At 40.0% G+C, this 22,648-nt stretch overlaps 1 protein-coding gene across 1 annotated transcript in view; it reads left to right on the top strand.

The window, feature by feature from the left end:
* Positions 1-19,772, top strand: part of LOC141464409 (transmembrane 9 superfamily member 2-like) — a 35,777-nt gene extending 16,005 nt beyond the window's left edge. The window contains exons 10-17 of the mRNA XM_074147305.1: positions 1,850-1,982; positions 3,578-3,697; positions 3,932-3,989; positions 7,557-7,716; positions 8,362-8,513; positions 10,799-10,910; positions 11,327-11,498; positions 19,166-19,772. Coding sequence (XP_074003406.1) covers positions 1,850-1,982; positions 3,578-3,697; positions 3,932-3,989; positions 7,557-7,716; positions 8,362-8,513; positions 10,799-10,910; positions 11,327-11,498; positions 19,166-19,233 — 975 coding nt within the window. The 3' untranslated portion in view covers positions 19,234-19,772. The remainder of the gene's footprint in view (positions 1-1,849; positions 1,983-3,577; positions 3,698-3,931; positions 3,990-7,556; positions 7,717-8,361; positions 8,514-10,798; positions 10,911-11,326; positions 11,499-19,165) is intronic.
* Positions 19,773-22,648: the final 2,876 nt, after the last annotated feature.

Here is a 22,648-nt window from a genome sequence, read left to right as displayed (position 1 = left end):
CGCTTTAGTCATATAAAAGGTCTTGGAGTCCTGTCTTGGATCTTGTATAAGAGAAACTGGAGGTTTGAGGCTTTGTTTATAAACACTTTTTAAAAATTTACAGTAATTTTTAGCATATTGGCCAAGATTCAAAAGTATCTCTTTAGATTTTCCTCGATTATATTTTTGTAACTATAAAGTGTAGCTTCCTACTTGGATTAATTGTACAAGTTCTTATCCTCATCTTTGAGTAGTAAAGGTTAGCAATGTAAAATACTGTTGAATTCTTCAAACAAAAGCCTGGAAAACACTCCTACTCACAGCTAATTGGCCTGTAAGGGAAGAGTTTTATTAAAAATCAAGCTTTGAGATGAATGCTCTGGCCCATGCAAGAGATAAACCAGCAGGCTCAATCTGCCAAGCTTGGTTTCTCTTCATTTTTCTTAACCCGAGGTATTTACCATGTAGCTATATGTTTTAAAGTTTGTATTAAAACCAGAGGGTGTCTTTTGAGTGCATTTGCCGGATTAGGTGTTGATAAGAAATCTAATACCAGCCATTCCAAACTCGCATGACGTTTTTCTTGTTCTATCAGGAATTAAAGTACTAAACATTTATTTCTGCTTAGGGTTCATCATCTTGAAAACAGGTAAAGATTGGCTTCAGATGGTAACCTTTTTAAATTCTCTCATCCTTACTTACCTGGGAAAAGTCTTCTGTCTTACCTCAACAACTTTCTCATCATCTGAAGTTGAACGAATTGTGACGACACATAGGAAAGTGTGGTCTTTATGCTTCTTTAGCCAAAACTGCCTTTCTCTACAGAGCACTGATGTGTTGGAATTGCACCTAGGCACCTGGTATTATTTTCTTTGCAGGCATGGTTTTGTGTTGTGGGGTTTTTTTTTATCCAAATGTTATGTTGTATTTAATAGTTTTCAGGTTTTGTATTAGTATATCAGACTTCTGAGAGTAGTTTCTAGCCAACAAATGCAAGTGGAGGTATCGGTATGGGGAAGACAAAGATAATTTTCCAGCAAAAAAAATATAATTACATAATCTGTCACAAGTTAAGATGTTCTATGTTATTCACCAATTTGGTGTGTATTCTTTCTTACCCTGTTTTTTGCGTGCTGTAAATCTAGCGGTAAGAAGTCCATTGAACTAAACTCAGTACTCCCAGCTTGAATGAAACCTGTAGTTTTAACTTTGTGAGGAAGAGAGTGGTCGTCTTGAGGGGTTGTTTTTTTGTGGTTGTGTGTGTTTTGGCTTTTTTTGTGAGGTGTTTGTTTTGAGTGACTTCATTGAAAAGTTTTATTCTTTAGCAGTGGTTCTTTAGAGCCGCTGGACTGAGGTTCCAACCCCCCGGTGCCATCCATCCATTGATCTCCGACAGTGGCACAAGGAGTGTTGGTACTTGTCCCTAGCGATTCCAGGGAGCAGGTTTTCTTCTGAAGTCCAGGAACCATTTAATTCCCTTCCAGTGTTGTCATTGAGAGGGATGTGCTTTGTAATGGAAGCAAAAAGAGATAAATGCGTGAACTAGATTGAAATGCTATAATCCAAGTTAAATTAAATGGAATGCTTTGTTTTAGTTTAAATTTAGAATGAAGTTATGTGGCTTGGCTAATTACACTTTGTTTTTCCTTGCTTAAAGAGATGAGGATTTTCTTGATAAATCCTGCCTTTTTCTTTCACTGAACCATTAGGGGGTTATAAAATCAATGCGTGATGAATCAGATGCAATTAGTTTCTCTTTGGATCTAAACTGGAAGTTAATCAAACTTTAAATATGTATTTTGCATCTTGTTTGTGTTAATTCACTACTGCGTTATGTATCTTTGCTAAAGACATTGTTGACTTTGTACAGGAAGATGCCCAAGAGGAATTTGGCTGGAAGCTGGTTCATGGAGATGTGTTTAGACCTCCAAGGAAGGGGATGTTACTGTCTGTCTTTTTGGGCCAAGGAACGCAAATTTTCATTATGACGTTTATTACTTTATGTAAGTAACTTTGTTAAGGTGATGTGTTTGTAGTGCAATAGTCTAAGAAAGATGCAATATTATTAAACAAATGATAGAAGCCTTCTTTTGGAAATGAAGTCCGGCCTTTAGTAAAATAAAATATTAACACTGTTTCATAACAATATCTCAGTATCTTCAGCAACGCTGTTGTAAGCAGAGTTGTTCAAAGCGTTGTAGTATCTGGACTAATTCAGATTCTTCATGATTGCAGAAAGGAAGCTTTCTTGTTACAAGTTTCTTCTGAAAAAAAAAAAAACAACAAAACCAGTTTGTCATGGTGTAAATTATTTCAAGGATCCAGTAATACAAGTTCAAAGACACGTAATCAAAGCTTTAATGTTCTCAGAACACTTTTTATCTGATACATTTGACACAACAGCCTGCAGCGTGCAGGAATAAGAACAAGAATGCATGCCAAGGAAATAATACTGACACAATGCCGAGATAGTGAGAGCCTACCATAAACAGCTATATAGACGCGTGATGTCACCTGTCACGAGTTGGCGCTTTGTTATACGTTATCTATAAAGTATATCACCATTCCTTTTTGTACTGTACAGTAGAATTGGGAAGTCTACTGATATTTATTACAAAAGAAGATACTTTTCAAATTCTGCTTTCCAGGTTTGATTCAGATATTTGTATCTTTCATAGAAGAGCTGCTTTTTTTTTTCTATTCATTACATGATACTATAAGATGAGTAGAATTTTCTTGACGGGCTTATCTTTCAGTGTTGATCACAGCTCTTTGTAACTTACTTAACTGCAATAATTTCCTGTGCAACTAGTGTAGTGTAGAAAGAAATCGGGGGGGAGGAAATCCTTTTTCTGATTAAAACCAAAAGTTCCCACTGGAGATCACCGACAAACTCCTTTTCTGAGGATCTCTCTGGGCTGGCCCCTGCAATAAGTTGAGCCTTCTATTAGAGGCTTGTTTTTAAGATAGCACGCTCTTGAGTGAAGCGTTATCCATCGTGGGGGCTGAAAGCCTTTTGTGGAATTTCAAGCGAGTGACTGTTACCTCTGAGAACTTCTATCTTCACACTTATTTCTACCTTAAAAAACAAACAAAAACCCCAAAACAAACCTAAAAAAACGCCAACATCTTCCTCGCTCAACAAAAACACTCTTAGCTCTGTCAAAAGTTTTTTTGGCTTCTCCAGACCTGCTGTTCCCAGATGTCCTTTATGCTACATATTAGATGTCTCTTGTCACTTAGAATGCATAGGTATTGTCCATGTATGTTTACAGGAGGACTATAGGATTTTGGAAGCAGAGGTTTTCAAGCTGAAATTTGGTTCAGGCTTATTGTTCATCTCTGTGTGGCATTTTATTTTTCGGTCTTTTGGCTGTGAGAAACTTTCTATTTAAAAGATGAGTTGGAAGTAATGCATTACTAGGAATGAAACAGTGACATTAGGGCTACAGTCATGTGATGGGGATATGTGAGAGCTTATGCACATAGTCTTCATTGAAATATCTGGTAGTGAAAGGGATACACCTGTACAGTGAAATGTGTTACAGGGGGATTTTGGCACGTGTCCACAAATGACTAAATCTTTCTGTCTCTTCAGTCCTGGCTTGCCTTGGTTTCCTTTCTCCTGCCAACCGTGGTGCTTTGATGACCTGTGCGGTTGTACTGTGGGTCTTACTGGGAACTCCAGCCGGTTATGTGTCTGCTCGAATGTACAAGAGTAAGTACATGCATTTATTTAATGTGACACAGCAGGTTAAATTCAGAATTGCTGGGCTTAGTATAAACCTCAGGCTGGAGCGGGTCTCTCAGACAGCAAATCTGTTGGAAAACAGTTGGAAAACTGTTTGCAAAAAGTCTTAACTTTTAAGTTAAACTTAAAAGTTAACTCAACTTCCAACTTAAAAGTTGGACAAAGTCTTAAGTTGAAATTGTTTTTCTTTTTTCCCCTCAGCATTCAGAGGCGAGAAGTGGAAGACAAACGTTTTGCTTACAGCTCTGCTTTGCCCTGGGTTAGTATTGTTTCTCCTCATTCCTTCCTTTATTCTTAAGTATAAATGAATCTAAGGTAGGAAGGAGTGGGGGGGGAGGAGAGTGAATTATGGTGCTTGTTTGTGTGATTATTTTCTTTGTTCTCCAAGTTGCGGTTTCTTTTCTATATTGCCTGTGTGTGAATGTAAAGAAAAGTGAATTGTGAAGAGCTGGAGCCAGTTCTGGGCTCCCCAGTTCCAGAAGGACAGGGAACTGCTGGAGAGGGTACAGCAGAGGGCTACAAAGATGAGGGGCCTGGAGCATCTCTTATGAGAAAAGGCTGAGGGGCTTGGGTCTTTTGAGTCTGGATAAGAGAAGACTGAGGGGGGATCTGATCAATGCCTATAAATACTTAAAGGGTGGGTGTCAGGAGGATGGGGCCAGTCTTTTTTCAGTGGTGCCCAGGGACAGGACAAGAGGAAAGGGGCACAAACTTGAACATAAGAAGTTCCTCCTCATGTTTAGATGGAACTTCTTTCCTGTGAGGGTGGCAGAGCCCTGGAAGAGGCTGCCCAGGGAGGTGGTGGAGTCTCTGTCTCTGGAGACATTCAAACCCCACCCGGACACGTTCCTGTGGGACCTGCTCTGGGTGGACCTGCTTTGGCAGGGGGGTTGGGCTAGATGATCTCCAGAGGTCCCTTCCAACCCCATATCGCTCTGTGATTCTGTGAGCCTAGTACTGTAGAACACAACTTCTTACCATCTTGTGTTGTGGTGAGGCTGGAGGAATAATGTGACTCTCCTGCAAGGTAGTGTCACAGCCTTTGAGAATCACTGCTCCAGAACATGAGACGTAGTGATGGAGTAATTCCAAGTTGGTACCACAGCACTTGGTATGTTCTGGATAATCCTGTCTTCACTGGTAATAGGTATGGTCACTTTGTTAGGAAATATGTGGGTTGTGGTAACTTTGGAGTGCCTGTAGTGCCCCTCTGTAAATAGGGAGAGACACCCCTTTTGGCAGAACCTCTATTACTTTAGAGTATCAGTGTTTTCTTATAACCGTGTTATTGGAAAGGACACAGGAAGCATAATTTACTTTTTTTTTTAAAGCAAATACCTATATACTGCTATACTAAACAGTAGAAGTTTAGTATGATTCTGGTGAGAATAATGCTGAGATTTTTCTTAAGTGGTTAGAGTGTGGCCAGTAGGTTGAGGGAGGTCATTGTCCCCCTCTACTCTGCACTGGTGAGGCCACAACTGGAATACTGCATCCAGTTCTGGGCTCCCCAGTTCAAGAGAGACAGGGAACTACTGGGGAGAGTCCAGCGGAGGGCAACTAAGATGATGAAGGGATTGGAGCATCTCCCTGATGAGGAAAGGCTCAAAGAGCTGGGGCTCTTTAGCCTGGAGAAGAGAAGGCTGAGGGGAGACCTTATCTATGTTTACAAGTACCTAAAGGGTGGGTTGAAGGATGATGGAGCTGGACTCTTTTCAGTGGTTCCCAGTGACAGGACGAGGAACAACGGGCACAAGCTGGAACATGGGAAGTTCCATCTAAATAGGAGGCGAAACTTCTTTCCGGTGAGGGTGCCAGAGCCCTGGAACAGGCTGCCCAGGGAGGTGGTGGAGTCCCCTTCTCTGGAGATCTTCAAGACCCACCTGGATGCAGTCCTGAGTGATGTGCTCTGGGCAATCCTGCTTCAGCAGGGGAGTTGGACTAGATGATCTCTAGAGGTCCCTTCCAACTCTGACAATTCTGTGATTCCGTGATAATCTTTTATATAAAAGTAGGTAGTGCCCAGTTTCGGATACAGATATAGCATGTATCATACTATAGGCAATGCTGTTGTGCTTGGGAAGGGCGATAGCTCTCTTACTTCCATTTTCTCATAGCTCTCAAGACCTTCTGTGAGAATTAGGTCAGTGAAGAAAGGAAACAAACTTATTTCTTTTGCAAATCTTCTGTATTTCTTGGTTTCAACTCTGGGTACGTGAAGCTGCCCTTCGACAAATGTCCTTGGCAAAGGTTGAGGAAAAGGTTATAAATAATTTCTTAAGGTGTTTCCCCCCCAAAAAAAAACCTGCCCAGAATGAATAAAACATGACTGGTTTTTGAGTTTAGTAGAATTTCATCAAATGAAATGTAATGCATTCAATAACAACTGACTGTGGTGTTTCTATGAGGAGATCTTCTTTCTAAACAAAATGTGCTTGGGTCTCCCTGCTGTCATTTAGATATTATCTTGAGAGACAAGAAAATATTTATCGGTGGAAGAAATATCGTGCTGATCATTTAAACTCCCAAATAAATTAAGTTTCACAAAGGAAGTAAAACGATAGGGGATGGTAGAATAGGAACAGATGTCTTGATTATGCTGTGCTAGTTGGCTGAATTTGCATAATATCATAAACAGCCTAAGGCCGTTACAGTCTCCGTAGACTGATGGGAGTTCATATTTGCAGTGGGGTGTGTTATGAGTTTGGGCAGATGATAAAGATTAGCACGACTTCTAATATGAATTTTATTTTTGTTTTTTGTTCAACGAGATGCTTACACCAGGTGTGCTTAATTTAACAAGTCTCTTCCCCCAAACAGTTTTGGCAAGTGTGAGGTGTCTCCCAGGGAAAAGGGAGCCTGTCTATTGCTCTAGTCCTCCTTCCTCCCTTTTTTAAATTAAATACAGTGGAGGGTGCATGTTCACTTCAGGGCAGTTTAAATTCTGCCTCAGGAACACTTTCTTAAACCCCAGACAATGATGCCCTTCACAGGGGCCCTTCCTGAGGCTGAATTTTCCGGGATGCAGCTCTGAATCCATGAATAATGACAGTTCAAGCAGGCTTTTATATGGGGTTCCTTTGCAGTACCTTTTGCTTTGCTTTCGGAGTGGGATGTTTGAAATCTTCATTGTGTGTCTCGGAGTTGTTTTCTAGTGTTTTACCACAATTTTTACCAAATGAGGCAGATGCACTTAACTGAGGGGGTGGGGAGAACAGGTCTGGAGACATGTCGTGACCGATGCAGTTGTTATTTAAATTCTCCAAATGTGTGGGCAGCTTAACTGTGTAACTCCACGAGCTGTTAATGCCAAGATTTTTGTCGAAGAGCCCTTTTTAATCCACCCTTCTGCCACATTGCTGTGACACGTGCCGCTGCAGCGTGTACGTTTGTGTGGCTTCCGAAATGGAGATTTTGCTGTCACTGTTTTTTCAGAAGGAATTTACTGCTTATAAAGGTATTAAATTACTGCTGCTGATAGGAAAGGTGATTCAGATGATAAGAGGGGGGTTGGTTTTGTGGTTTTGGTTTGGGTTGGTTTTTTTTTTTGCATTCTTTGTATAGATTTTTCCAATGGAGTGTTTCTGTTAGTCTTTGGTTTTATGTGCAGAGTGTTTATTTAAATAGTGGCTTTACCACGGACACTTGCATAAGAAACACTGGATGTTGCAAGTGCTGAAAATAACTAGGACTGTTGCGCAATGAAAGATTGCGAGAAGGTGCATTTTTCTGATGCAGACTTTTAACTGGTTTATGGTTTTTAATACTAACTGATATTTATTCTTTCCTGAATATTTTAATATCTTTTGTGATCTTTCTTTTTCAGGATTGTTTTTGCCGATTTCTTCATTATGAATCTCATTCTGTGGGTGAAAGGATCCTCAGCTGCCATTCCTTTCGGCACTTTGGTTGCTATCCTGGCGATGTGGTTTGGAATTTCAGTCCCGCTGACCTTTGTTGGTGCATATTTTGGCTTCAAGGAGAAGGTGGGGCTCTGAACACAGATTTGAAATCCACTTGTCCCCTGTAATTGAGCCACTAAATCCCTGAGCGTACAGCAACTGGTTGGATTGAAACATCTATTGCCCTATGATTGTAAAATGATGTTTCACCTTGTCATGATTTTGAAACGGAGTATATGCTTGTAACATCACGCTAATGTGAGTTTTTTAACATGTAACCCACGCTAAACGTGGGGTTTTTTCCTGTCCATTCACTACAATGAGAATCTAACAGTGCTCCTGGAGGCCTTGCCTTTTATACTGCAGCAATACCTCAGCAGTTTCATTTTTAAGTACTACTTCAGAAGTACTTCAATTTGTACTTCATTAGTTTGAGATAATGCCAGACAACTAAGAAAAAGGTGTTTGTTTTGGGTTGGTGTTTTTTTTTTTTTTTTTTGTTAAGAACTGCACAGGTTTCCCTCCTTCATGTTCTGACCAATAGTGGGAATGTCTGAAGTATGTGTGTGTTTTCCTGATGATGGATATCAAGTTTGTAGGGTTTTGGTAACTTGTGGTGTCTTATGGATGAAAATAAAGTTATATTTATCAAATGCTAATACTAGGGAAAAGTAATCTTATTTATGATGTAACAACTTATCTTTTAATTCTATTAATTTCTCCCCAAAGCCTATTGAACATCCAGTTCGTACAAACCAGATTCCTCGCCAAATTCCGGAACAGTCCTTCTTCACAAAGCCCTTGCCTGGTATCATAATGGGTGGTATCTTGCCCTTTGGCTGTATTTTTATTCAGCTTTTTTTCATTCTGAATAGCATTTGGTGAGTATCGCTTTTTTTTGTTGTTGTTCTAGTTATGCTGGTTTGATAATAAACACACAGGGAGTTTAAACATGCCAAACCAATTAATAAATCAATATAAGGAATAAACCAATTTTTAAATCATAGAATCATAGAATTGTCTAGGTTGGAAGGGACCTTTAAGATCACCTAGTCCAGCCATCAACCTAACTCTGATAAAAAAACCCATCACTAAACCATGTCTCTAAGCACTATGTCAACCCGTCTTCTAAATCCCTCCAGGGATGGTGCCTCAACCACTTCCCTGGGCAGCCCATTCCAAAGCTTAATAACCCTTTCAGTGTAAACGTTTTTCCTAATATCCAATCTGAACCTCCCCTGGCACAACTTGAGGCTGTTTCCTCTTGTCCCATCGCCTCTTCCTTGGGAGAAGAGACCGATTTTTTCCCCCCCCCCACCGGCTACACCCTCCTTTCAGGGAGTTGTAGAGAGCGAGAAGGTCTCCCCTCAGCCTCCTTTTCTCCAGGCTGAACACCCCCAGCTCCCTCAGCCGCTCCTCACAAGACTTGTGCTCCAGACCCCTCACCAGCTCTGTTGCCCTTCTCTGGACCCGCTCCGAGCACCTCGGTGTCTTTTTTGTGGTGAGGGGCCCAAAACTGGACACAGCACTGGAGGTGGGGCCTCACCAGTACCCAGTACAGGGGGACGATCAGCTCCCGAGTCCTACTCTCCACACTGTTCGTGATACAAGCCAGGATGCTGTTGTCCTCCTTGGCCACCTGGGCACACTGCTGGCTCATGTTCAGCCAACAGTCAACCAACACCCCCAGGTCCTTTTCTTCTGGGCAGCTCCAGCCACTCTTCCCCCAGCCTGTAGCACTGCACGCGGTTAAATCTTTGAGCTTGTTGCAGACTTTAGTGGAATTTCCAAAAGCTGCGTACTTATTCCTGTGCTTAGAACTTACAAAACTTGTTGTTCTTATTGACAGCTGCAAAATGTAAAATTCGAGTCCAGTTTCCTTCTTTTATCTTTCTGGCTCTGAAAGCACAACCGTGGTTTCGTGCTGCTGTGGTCAGGCAGAGCCTAATCCGGTGTGTAATGATATTCTGATTTATGAAACTAATATGATCAGCTGTTAAATCAGAATCAGGTCAAGGTCTTGGGATTCCATGTTCTGCAAAACAAAGGCTCCACCCCCTGTGAAACATACACACACTCCTAAATCGTGTCAAAACCGAGTCAAGCGGGTGCGTGGAAAAGTAAACCAGTGCAATCTTTCTTAACTTTCACAATGTATCCGTGAAATGTGTAATATATTGTTGTTCAATGGAAAATATTAATCTGAAGGTGCCAGGTTTTTAAGGTGCCCTCTGTTTATGTTGAGATTTCTTACAGAACAGTTTTCTAAATCAGTTCTTTAACACGAATATATTAGATACGTTACCCTTTCACGTTAGTCCTCAACAAAAGTAGAAAAGGTGAAATATAACTATGCTGAAAAATGTAATTGGCTGACAAACAGGTGTACTCTGGGCTTTTGTAGTTGAAATTACTCAATTCCCAAATTGTTCCCTTCTCATACAGAAGGGAAGTGTGGAGGGAACGTGCAAACAGTACTCCCTCTGTCAAATACTGCACTGCAGTAGTTGTCACCATCACTCAATAAAGTTGATTTGATTTCTTCCTTTATCTGAAAGACACCAGATAAACAGTAAACAAATGTATTTCCCTTGCATTTCTTTTTGTGAGGGTTTTTATGTTTGGTTACTCCTTGGGGCTTGGAGCCAGCCTTGGTCTGGGAGTGGAGGAGCATCTGGTTGGATGTGGTTGAGGAGATGCAGAGATCCCTGGAGAACTTAGCGGTGAGGGGAGGAGGGAAGTGGGCATCCTAACTAGGGAAGATGCAGGAGTTGGGGAAGCTAAAGGTCCTCTCAACAGAGGCCCAAAGTGATAAAATCTTTAGTGGAAACTGTCCATAAAGGTTCTCTGTGAAACTTTATAGGCACTAATTTCAGGGGATGCATAATTGAAGAGTTTGAGCATTGCTCTGTAAAGCAGTTATTTTATTAGTTCTAGCTTAAAGGAATGCATATTTATAGAGTACATTCAGGTAAAGAAAACTTTTTATGAATCAGCCAATAGTGGTATACACAAAGTTACCCCAGTGCTGTGGGTTTTTTGGTTTGGGGTTTTTTTTTAGTTTGTTTTTTTGATTAGCAGTGTGATACTCTCCATTAACTGAGAACTTCGACCACAAATGAGACTCTTGTTCTTTGTTTGTTTGATTTTTTTTTTTTGCTTTTAGGTCTCATCAGATGTATTACATGTTTGGATTCCTGTTCCTAGTTTTTATAATTCTTCTAATTACGTGTTCAGAAGCTACAGTTTTGCTGTGCTACTTCCATCTGTGCGCAGAGGTAAAAAGTACAGTTTTGATGTAGATACCACTTTTAGCTGGAAGATGTTAGAAATAGAGTTGAGAGATTCACGGGTACTGTGGGTTTTGTTGTCGGCCCGTCACATGCCTGTCGGAGCCACTCTTCTGGAATGGGCCTTTTGCTTCAAAATCCACCATTTGCAGCAGATAAGCAAAAATAAACAGCCTTAATCTTAGAATAATTTCATGTTCCCAGCGGAAGCAATATAGCTGACTTTGAGAAAGCTGCTTTTTTTTTTTTCCTATGTGCTATGTTGGAATTTTTTTTGAGACAAATTTTGGAAAATTCAGTGTATTCCATAAGATGATGTTGTTTGGGTTTTTTTTAAACCAGCTTATTTATATTCTGTTCTCTATGTGATATCTCTTACTGAATGGTTTATTGTGTTTTTTCAGGATTATCATTGGTGGTGGCGATCGTTCTTGACGAGCAGCTTTACAGCAGTTTATCTCTTTATCTATGCAGTTCATTACTTCTTCTCTAAACTTCAGATAACAGGAACCGCCAGCACCATTTTATACTTCGGTTACACAATGATCATGGTCTTGATTTTTTTCCTTTTCACAGGTAAGGACAGTCTTCAAACTAAAATGAGTGCAGGGATTTCCTTTATTAAAATGAGAAACATTAGGTGAAATGTAGACTATCTGAATCATTAAATACAATTTATGACTCTTTAGGCAGTGTTACTTTTATGGTTTGTGACACCACACAGCACAGTAAAGTATTTTTAAAGGTTTTTTCCCTAACTTGAAATTACGTTTATTTATAGGATAATTAATTTTCCTTTATGGCATATTATATTAGCAGTGAGTTCAAACGATTGTATTTTCAAAATGCCATGCTGTTCACTTTGATATTAGGTGTTTAACTTGGTTCTGGATTTCATAATTGGTTCTAGAAGTTCTATAGTTAGAGATAATTACGCTCTGTGTACGGAGAATAAAAGATGTTTTCCGCTTTCACTGTGAGCAAGTGAAGCAGGTTGGTGCTGGGAAGAAAGTGAACGTTGACAATGGAGAGTTCTAGTACTATTAGAGGGGGTCTCACCTGCTCATTAAGCACCACTTCTTAATGACAGGAATGTACCTTAACTGGAGGAACCTACTTGAAATACGGCTCTTCATTTTCAGTGGTCCAACATTTCTGATGTTACTCGTGTGGACTAAGTGTCTTCCATGGAATTCCCCTAATATTCATAATCACTTGACTCAGACTATAATTTCAAGGTTGATTTGATGAGAAATCTGTGCCAGATTTACCATGTGTTAGATGAATTTAGAAGCTTTTTCAAGGGTACTGGCCCTTAAAAATAGCCAGGAGCATTTTATATTGGTGTTCATCATAGTACTGCTGTTGTGTATGCAATTTTAACACATGAAATCAGATCTTTTATGTATCACTTTGCTTAGCATTGTGAAGGTGGTAGAACTAGAGAAAATGCTACTTTATTTGTAATGGGCTGTTCATCAAACCGACCTTTACATTCATTCCAGAGGGTTGTAATAGGGAATCTCTTTGTGGATGGCGTGATGGTTCATATTGTTACTTCTTAACACCTTCTGCCTGATTATTGAAACCGGCTGTAATTACTTTGGGTTGGCTTTATGAAATGCATTGGCAGACTCCCTGGATGCAGTTAAAAAAAAAAAGTGGCTAAAATAAGTAATGGAAGTAAGTCTTAGCATCGGACTTCAGGTTTGTCAGTTCAGCAGTGAGAAGGACCTCTTTCATCTTTATTGCCTCTAATACTGGTTGATACGAAGCAAAAAAAACCCCAGTGTTCATAATAACACACTGAAGAAAATTACTGTATGTGTTTGAACAAAGCAAGTTGTTTAGAAGTTACATTTAACGTTAACTGGAAATTATTGCTAGATTTTTATTGCTGTTATTTAGACCCGTGTCTCTTCAAAAAAAGGTGAAAAAAGAAATTTTAAAAGGAGTAAAAAAGGATTTAATTCTCATAATTTTTAATTATTAGAAGGCAAACACAAAAGGATTTAACCCCTGCTTAAATCCTGGAGAAAGAGACAAGCTCCAGATGTCCTCTATAATATATATCCATATATATATTTGAAAAAAACCAACCCCAAACCATAGTCTAAAATGTTTTAATTACTTTTAAACTAAAGCAATATGTTAATGTGTGTCTGGGTTTTAGCATAGGTTAGTTGCTATTCTGCCAATTTCAATTTCACTTACAAGATGCAAATTGGTAGAATTAAAAATATCCCTTTCATATATAAAATGATAATTGAAATTGTCATGGCAGCTGCTGAAATGGTATTAAAAGCTTCAGATGTGCTGATCCTGGAGTTCTTGATGTGGAGGCCAGTGAGGCCCCAAAAGTACAATAGTAAACTCTGCTGCTGTTACTTTTCCAATCCCTTTTTTTCTTTTTTTCTTCTTTTTTTTTTTTCCCTTTTTGAAATAGAACCACAATAGTGGTGGCTGGGGTGCGTTTATGAAGAAAGCTACTACATGGTCCCTTTTTTTAAAGTTTAAAACATCTAGTCACTAGACAGGTGATGGGTATAAGAAGTATATAGAGAGTGTAATCAATCCTTGTTAATGTAAAATGCTGTGATAAATTTCCATGGTTAGTTTGATTGATATGTGGGCTGAGATATAAGCTGTTCTATGTGGATGACGCAGGCAGAAGACGCCTAATTTTGCTTTGTTTTATAAAATACTACATTATAACACTTTGGAACATAAGGGTTTGGTCCTTCACAAGTTTATGGAGGTGAGGGATTTTGCTAACATAACTTTACACACCCTTTGCGGTAATAGCCGCCTTCCTGTGTGTATGTGCCCAAAATAGGACCTTGATCTCTTCCACTTAAGTTAGCACTAGGTATTTTGGGTTTCTCTATTCTTGCTTATTAGTTCTCAGCAGCTGTGACAGAAATATAAAGGGCAGCGTTAATACCTCCTCCGTGGCAGTGCATCGTGTTACCGTGGGCATCACAAAGGAGATCATAATGAATAAGTAAATAGGAACTGAATGCTTGTACGCCAACAGAGACAATAATATGATCTGATTGGTGAAATCTAACGATTAATGTGCACACCCAAACAAGACGATTTTGTTTTAATGTACAAAGTGCAGCTAATCTTTCAAGAAATAATAAGTGTGGTTGAATGGGGGTGGCTACGTGATTACATGCATTTTATGCTAGGAGACGAAAAAATTCTGAACATAGTCAAAGCATGTTGCTTTACAGTGACCTCTATTTTTGAACATCATTTTCACTTGTGAATTAATGCCATTTTCAAAATTGAGTTTTGATCTTCTGGGTAGATTGTGTTTAGAATCCGAGATTCTGAAGCACCCACCACTGTGCGGTGATTGAAACCAGTATGATACAGAGAGCTTTTAAGGTACATAAGAAGTATCAGCCAAGTGCAGAGTGCTTTTCTATTTGCTTTCTTACAATCTGTTCGTGCTTTGAATTCTTTTTTCTTCATTAAACAATAAAGCTGGAAGAAGCGAGTAGAGCACAAGTCAGCTTAATGTATTTTGGCATTATTCTGTGCAATAATCCTTGTTTTTAATTTTGAATTTAAACTAGTTTACTAATAACTTTCCCATACCCAGTTAGATGCTAACTCGCTGTGTATAAGATCATCTTTCTGTGTCTAAGAAAACCGTTGCTGAGTGGTAATACATATATTGCAGACTGGAGTATTCCAACGGTATATAAACTGGAGGCCAAAAAGATTAAAGAACAACTGTGGTGTCAGTGTAATATAAATGGATGTGTTGGCCACATTTTGCTTCGTGGCTAAAGAAACGTCATGAGGCATTTAATAACTGGGCTCTTGAATTTTAAACAGCTCCCACAAAATGATCTTTAATCTGTCCCTCCCTGGGATGACCAATGGGCTGATGGAGAGTGGGCTGCAGTGCACTGGGATGGCATCCGTTTCCTAGGCTGGTTATCAACCTAGGGGTTATTTAGAAAGGCGGAATCTTAAAATATGAAGGTCACCCACTTAAGGAAAGTTAAAGGTGTACCCCACCGGAGTAAGTTCTTAAACACGTGCAGTTCAGATGCTTTTTCATTTAATTGAAGCTGGTGAGTGGTTAGGATTGGTGAAAGTAAACATCAGCCACAAAACTAATTTGTAATATTAGATGAAAACAAACAAACATGTTTTCCAGTCTCATTGGGGGACCTGGTGTCAGGCTGGGTATCTTTGGGCTGTGCTGTTTGATAGAGATGTGCATATAAAAGCTGTAAAACGAACCCACTTATAATGAAAGTAATTGGAAGATGATTTTAGAGGTCACAACTGTTTGAACTGGTGGGAGGTTTTTTGTTCATTTGTTTGGGGGTTTTGAGTTTTGTGGGATTTTTTTGTGGTTTTTTTTTTTAAGTACTTACTGTTGGATTTTATTTTTTTTTTTTTTAAAATCACCTTTAGGTATCCATTTTCTGTAACGTGTTCATTGATGTCATGATGAGCTGAAGATTTGTGCTCCTTCTTGATAGTGCTGCAAAACCTTGGTTTCAGTTTGAATGTGTCTTGAAAGAAATCAATATAAGCCAGATCCTGGGGTGGTCTTATCTAAAGCTTACTTAAATAGTTCTACTATTCTAAGGAGAGGCCTATTTTATGTAAGGGATGATGCACTTGGAAAAATGCTCAAGATTGAAAAGCTGAGTCTGCTTTTTCAAGAAAATACAAGGTTGTATTTTAACCAGTGCAACTAATAATGACAATTTTACTGCGTAGAGCTACAGTTGCAGCAAACCGATCATGCGCTTATCTGGATTTTAAGATTGGCTTTAGTCAAAGTACTTCAAAGTGGAATCGGGATCTCTTGTACTTGTCAGCACTGGCCTAAAGACCCAGTGTGTTGTTGCTTTTCTTGATAAAGTACTAAAATTTGCAATAAGTGGCAAAGTTCTGAAATGGGCTGAAATGTAGAAAACATATTCTAGCTAGAATTTTCAAACAAACCAAACTAGTTCAGAGTTATTCTGCTTCCCCAGTCATTACCCATTTGCAGATCCCTTTCTGGTTGGGTTATTTACTCCTCTATAGAAAAATGGAAGCTTTTTGACTGAGTTACCTTTTGTAGACCTCTTAGTGGTTCATGGAATCATGAGCACAATCTGGTCTGAGGTGGAAAAAATGCTGAAGTTCAGTGGAAGTGTGCACAGTACTGCTTGCGTTCTTCAAAAAAAAGTTAAGCTTTTTGCTGCAGTACCATAAACAATACTGTAGGTAAAGCAGCTGGACAATTTAAAGCAGCTTATAAATAATATTTCCTTAACTTAAATTCATTTCTGGCTATTAATACTGATTTTGTAATATCATCACAACTCTGCCGACCTGAGCTTTTGGAAGTTCCTAGTTTGACTGTTTGGCCCATGTTACTTAAAAGAAAATAAAATGAGAGCACTAAAAAGGCCTAATTGATTTGCTGTGATTAATTCTCAGTTTTAATCGGCAGCTGGGTTCTTGAGGTGTATTTTCAACCTAGTTGTGATTTCACCAGCCCCTTTAAACCATTCTGGTCTTTGAGTGTCAAGTGTACTATTTGGGAGAGGTAATTTTGGCAGACGATGAGGTCCGTAGTTTGATGTTCTCTTTTAAAGTTTCTGCTCCACAGAGCTCTCCACATCCAGAATTTGTAGGATAAACTTGTTCATGGGAGGGAAGAAGAAATTACAGTGTTGGTAAGGCCTGATTAACGGTATCTTGGTGATGAGTCTGGCCTTTCTCTCCTGAGCTTATAAATTCATGGTTCAGATCTGGTATCTGACAAACATTACCACTTACTGCTTGTGTTAGAAAACATAATCTTACTCTAGTTCCAGTACATTGGCAAAATTGCTGATAAAGTTTAAAAAAGGGAGCAAAGGGGTATTTGGTCTTTGATTTGCCAAACAGACTTTTTTTTTTTTTTAGGAGAGAAGTTGAAAAATCAATGTCAATGAAACCTGTGAAAATCTGTTTATAGATGAAATGCTTGTTCACAGTGTGAAGTCTTCGGATTCTGCTCTGAATGAGGCCATGTTTTATAGAGAGCTAGTGTATCAGAAAGATTCAGAGTGACAAGGATCGGAGGGAAATACTGTGGATTTAGAGCATGTTCCCATATTATGGCATGCTCAGAAAACTCTGGAAAATCTCCTTCTTGTGTTAAAAGTTATATATTTTTGTTATGATGTTACACTTTTGTTCTAGAACAGCAGGTATATTTACTTTTTTACATATACCTCATCTGTTAAACATTTGGTTTCAAGGCCATAAAAGGCTTAAAGTGGGCTTTATTATAAAAACAACTAGAAAGCAGGTGCTGAGAACCATTATTAGGAAAAAACCATGAGAGTAAGACTTAGAGTAACAATGCTGATATTGGAGTATTGGGCACAGTAGGAAGGAGTGAGAATTGACCATAAACTGCGAAGACTTAGTGATGTCAAGCCTACAAAGGAATTAAATTCCTTCTGCGGTTGGTGTCTGATCTCCTATCGACGGCAGTAAATCTGCCGTCTCCTACTGTTTCAGAGGATGATAACGGCAAACTTGGAGGGAAAGGGTAATCTGTGGCATATAATAGTAGGCTGTCAAAAAGCCTTTAACTGCAAATATACATGGTAGCACAAAGAACACGAGAATTGGCATATAGATAATAAGCAGCCAAAGACAGGTCCCTCCCTCAGCCGATGCATAGATGTGGGCGGAAAGGCAGCAAAGTATGTAGAAAAGATAAGTGCTTAATAAAGAACCCCCTAGTTAGTAAACCAGTCACAATGAAATAGTGCAAAAAGTTGGAGCTGATGTTAAACATGGGCTGTACAAACAGGAAAGGATGAATGTAACGCTGGAGGAGCTCAGTGCATGATCTTGCAAGTGCCTATAGCGTAACCAGAAAGGGCTGGCACAGGGCTGGCGTGTAGCTGGGTCTTTGAGAGGGAATTCAACTGAAGCCTTTCAATTTTCAACCCCTTTTTTTTTAACTGGTAAGATATAAGCGTGAGGAACAGCACATTGTTTCTCTTAGAGGCGTAAGACTGAATCAAATGTGTGAGACTCAACATCTCCTTGCATACTAAGTTCTTAAATAACTTAAAAATAAACGTGATGGCCATGTCTTTGCAGTTGCCCCATAATAGTGACCGTGGGGTGAAAATTACAGGCTTGTTCTTCAGCTGAAAAATAGAAAATTGGTATAGACTAATGTCATCCAGTGTCATCTCCTCTCACCGTCATCTTACTCCACGCTGGGCTAACTTGAGCCATAGACCTTGACAAGTGGTCCAAAGTGCCTACAGAAAGTAGTTGTGGTGTTTGATTTTGGGGGTGTTTTTTTCTCCTGCTCTTGGGTTGGGTGACTAGAGGACTGGATTGGTAAGAAATCAAGGCAGGCTGTGCCAAACCAGACACAGCTCTGCTACCTCAGCATCCTGATGGCACTACTCCCAGGACGGGGTATGAACAGGGCAAGCACATGCTGGTTATTTTCTCCCAGCTTCCAACCAGCTGTGGCTCAGGGGCTTTTGAAATGGTGTCTATGTGATTAATAGCCTATGGATTTCTTTGTTGCTGAATTTGTTCAGTTGCCCAAACGGGTGTCTGTTTTTATGGTGACCTAGGACAAGAAAATCCGCGGCTTGAATACACATTACAGAAAATTATGTAGTTTGGTTTGTGTCACTGCTACTTTCATTTGATGCGTGCTCCCAACTGCTGCAGCACTCGGAGCGTTGCTTTAGCAAAAGAAAGCAACAGGATAGAGAGAGGAAGAAGTTCCCTCTTCTTGAGTGTAAACAGAGCATGAGGAACAGAAAATTGAGCCAGGTGATTCTTCTTTGGTTTGTGGCATAATTCATAGGTGGGCATGAGCTATCGTAGACCTGAAAAACCCAGGTAGGTTTTGACTTTGTGTGCGTGTAACAGTTCCTTAAGTGGCGCTTGTGTGCCTGCTCGTGGTGACAGCAGCGTCACCTTCAGTGGCTTAAATGTACATCAAGCAACATGGTCCTAAAAGTCATCTTTGCTCTAAATCGATAACTTAGCCCAGGGATGAATGTGTGGTGGTAAAGTTAACAATTTAACAAGTGCTGTTATTCTGGGTAGTTAGCTGGATTACAGTGTTATATTCTGTCCTGCTGGGAAGTACTCCTTAGATGGTGTGGGTTTTTTTGGTTTTTTTTTTTTCTCTCGGAGAAAACGAAGATAAACTAACCATTTTCACTTTCTCCTTTTAGGGACTATTGGATTTTTTGCCTGCTTCTGGTTTGTAAGTAAGATTTACAGTGTTGTGAAAGTGGACTGAAAAGCTTCAAAGTATCTTTTGAACATATCTCCCTCGCTGTTTGATAATTTTTACCATGTATCGAAACGCATCCTGTGTAATTATTCTAATTTGTAAAAGCTGAAGAGCAGACTACAGCATAAAATGCAGATTTTTATGGAAGGAAGTGGCACCATTGGAAAAACGTTTACATCGCTATACTCATTGAACATGCTAATTCTAGTAATTCAAAAAATTATATCCGAGATTTGATTTAGGACAAATAAAAATTCTGTGAACTAGTTTATATGAAAAATGAGCGCAGTCCTCCAGCTGAAATTCCTTGTGATTATTTTGTTACCTCTTGGCTACCATTTATATACCATGAAAGCATAGGACTGTCGAGTAAATCTATGTAAAATGTGAATTTTTTTAACTTAACTCTGATTGTACATATTATCCTGCACCTTCTTTACAACTAGATCTCTTCTTACAATGTACATGCATTTAGTGTCATGTAGACTTTATTAAAAATACCGACACTGGTTTTTTGTTCAAATAAAACTGCACAACTCTCGCTGACTTGTTTCCTTCCTTGTTAATTAGGCCTTTGCTACTTGGACACAGATCAATTAGTTTGACCAGTTGATGGCCTTTGAGTTTTGTATTGTTTATGAGCAGTTTGGCTGTGACTGTAGGTGGTGTATCTGAACAAAAGGACAGGCAGGTCCCTCGAATCCATGGCTGCAGGGTGGACAGGGGCTTCTGAAGCTGCTGCCACCACCATTACCTTTCCCCAAAATATCTTTTGCTGGGCAAACCATTACTTTCTATCAAAGAACAAAACCATTTTCCTTCTTTTAGCCCTTTGAAACACCCATCTCTTTGTTCTTCGTCCCGTGAAGACTGTGTGCAGCTTGGTGGGAAGTTTAGCCATGAATCTACTGGGCTTGGGGACAGGTGATTCTTCAAGGTGAAGCCTTTCTTGCTGCTCTGCAGAGCTTGTGCTTAGGTGCTGGTTGACATGAGATGGAGTATTTCACCAGCCTCTTCAGTTACAAGATTGCAGGCATTCTTCTCTCAGGAATGTCAAGGTTTTAAAGAGGCTCCCCAAAATCTTGCCTTGCACTTGAAGCTGAGCAGAGAGTCGCTGCAGCCACGTCATTCAGATGCTACTGACCCCACTGGAGAGGAATGAGGCATGTTCACTCAGATTAATGGGTGAAACACTCAAAGCTCATTAACTGGCATATGGAAACGTTCATTGCTGGAAGCTGCTTTTCATTGTCTAAGCCCAAAATTTAACAAGATCCAAAATGACTCCGTATCTTTTTGTAGTCATAGGAATACCAGGTAATTGCAGTTAACGTTTAATATCCTTTCCAAAATGTAATCTGTGGTCTGAGGATTTAAAGTCTCACCTTTACATATAGTTGTTCCTTCCAGGTGACTGAAGCGTGGGACAGGTCACCCGGCTGAGCTTGGGTGGGCACCAGGAGACAGCTTTTCAACAGTCCCCGTGGCATGAAAATGAGGCTTTAGACAATTTAATAATGAAAAGAGCCGAGCGTTAGAGTACCAGGAGGAGCTGGCTACAAAAAAGTTGGTTTCAAGTGAGGTTCAGGTATGTTCTTGATGGCAATTCAGCCTCCCAAATATTTTCCCCTCCTGTCACCAAAATCTTCATTTCTTTTCCTTCCCAGAGGGGGGGAAACTACAGAGTTGCTGTTAGAGAAATCAGCTTGTGGTTATCTGCTGGTTCCAGAGCACCAGACTTTATGCTCATATTGAAATTGGTGCTGCTCTGTTTAAAAAGGTCCCTCCTATTAAATCTTACATTTAAAGTTTGGGGGTTTTATATGGGATACTTTAAAAAAAAGAAAAGAGAACTGTTGGCTTGAAGCTGCTTTTGAATTTCACGCATTCAAAGGGAAGTGAATTCATGAGAGAATTTGGAGCTACAATTGGCATAAAATCCCAGCAGGAAAATTTGCCAGATGAATAAATATGCATTTTGCAAGAGGCAAAGTAAAATGAGTTGTAAAATTGTAGTTACTGTGCTTTCTCTGCTTCCCTTGTGACAACTAGTGAGCTAAAAAGTACAAACTGGGTTAAGCAAGTTTCTGAAGCTTGTCCGAAGTCTAGAGCCAAAGCCACAAAAGTTAAAATCGGTCATTCTCATGGAGTTATCTCGGAGAACGTGGTTTGGTTTTTGTAATAGGCCCCATTCCTGGAAATCTGGTATAATTCATAATTCAGCAGTCTTTGTGGTGGAAAAACTCTATTCATAGAATGGTTTGAGTTAGAAGGGACCTTAAAGATCATCCAGTTGCAACCACCCTGCCCTGGGCAAGGACACCTCCCACCAGAAAAGGTTGCTCAAAGCCCCCTCCAACCTGGCCTTGAACCCCTCCAGGGATGGGGCAGCCACAGCTTCTCTGGGCAACCTGGGCCAGGGTCTCACCACCCTCACAGCAAAGAATTTCTTCCTAACATCCAATCTAAATCTCCCCTCTTCCAATTTAAAACCATTCCCCCTTGTCCTATGGCTCCCCTCCCTGATCAAGAGTCCTTCCCCCCCTGCCCAGCTTTTTTGTAGCCCCTTTAGGGACTGGAAGGGGCTCTAAGGTCTCCCCGCAGCCTTCTCTTCTCCAGGCTGAACCCCCCCCAACTCTCTCAGCCTGTCCTCACAGCAGAGGGGCTCCAGCCCTCAGAGCATCCTTGTGGCCTCCTCCAGCCCCGCTCCAATAGGTCCATGTCTCTCCTGTGCTGAGGACTCCAAAGCTGGACACAGTGCTCCAGGTGTTGCTGCACAACATTTTGTATCTAAAATCCGGTTTATCTCTTGAAGTCCTCTACATCTAAATATTTTTGCTGGCCCCAGGTCTGAGATTCGTGCTGTTTGTAGAGAATCTGGACATAAGCCCTCAGGAAAAATTTTCTGCCTTTTTTTTTTTTTTTTTTAACTAAGGAAAAGCTTCAAGCTGTCTTTTGGCTGTGTGCTTCTGGAGAAAGCCACCAAGCTGTAAGTTAAATACAAATTGTTGTGAGCATGTATCAGTTTAAAGGTGGTGTAAGCCCTGGCCAGAAAGTAGGCAACAAAATACTTGGTTTTAATTTTTATTAGGCACAGAATGGGTGGAGTAACGTGGTTTTCCAGTGACTCTCAAGGCTCTTTGGGAGGTTTTTAAACTGTAGATGAAGATCTTGTCCACTCTGTGTTGAATCAGCCATGGGTTTTGAAGGTGAAATGGTCCGTATGGGGACATGGATTTTTTTAAGTCCTTAGATTACCAGTAACTGCTGTCTGATCTCTAACCCATTTTATGTTAACTTATGACTAATAGCTGTCGTGGAAATAACCGTTATTCATCTACTTTCATTAGAGCAATGGGCTTAGTAAAACATTCCCTGTTCTGTTGCAGGTACTGAAACCTTCCTGCCCTCTTTAAAAAAG

This window comes from Numenius arquata, chromosome 5, assembly GCF_964106895.1.
Source record: "Numenius arquata chromosome 5, bNumArq3.hap1.1, whole genome shotgun sequence".
NCBI classification, from domain to species: Eukaryota; Metazoa; Chordata; class Aves; order Charadriiformes; family Scolopacidae; genus Numenius; species Numenius arquata.
This window is presented reverse-complemented; position numbering and strand designations above follow the sequence as displayed.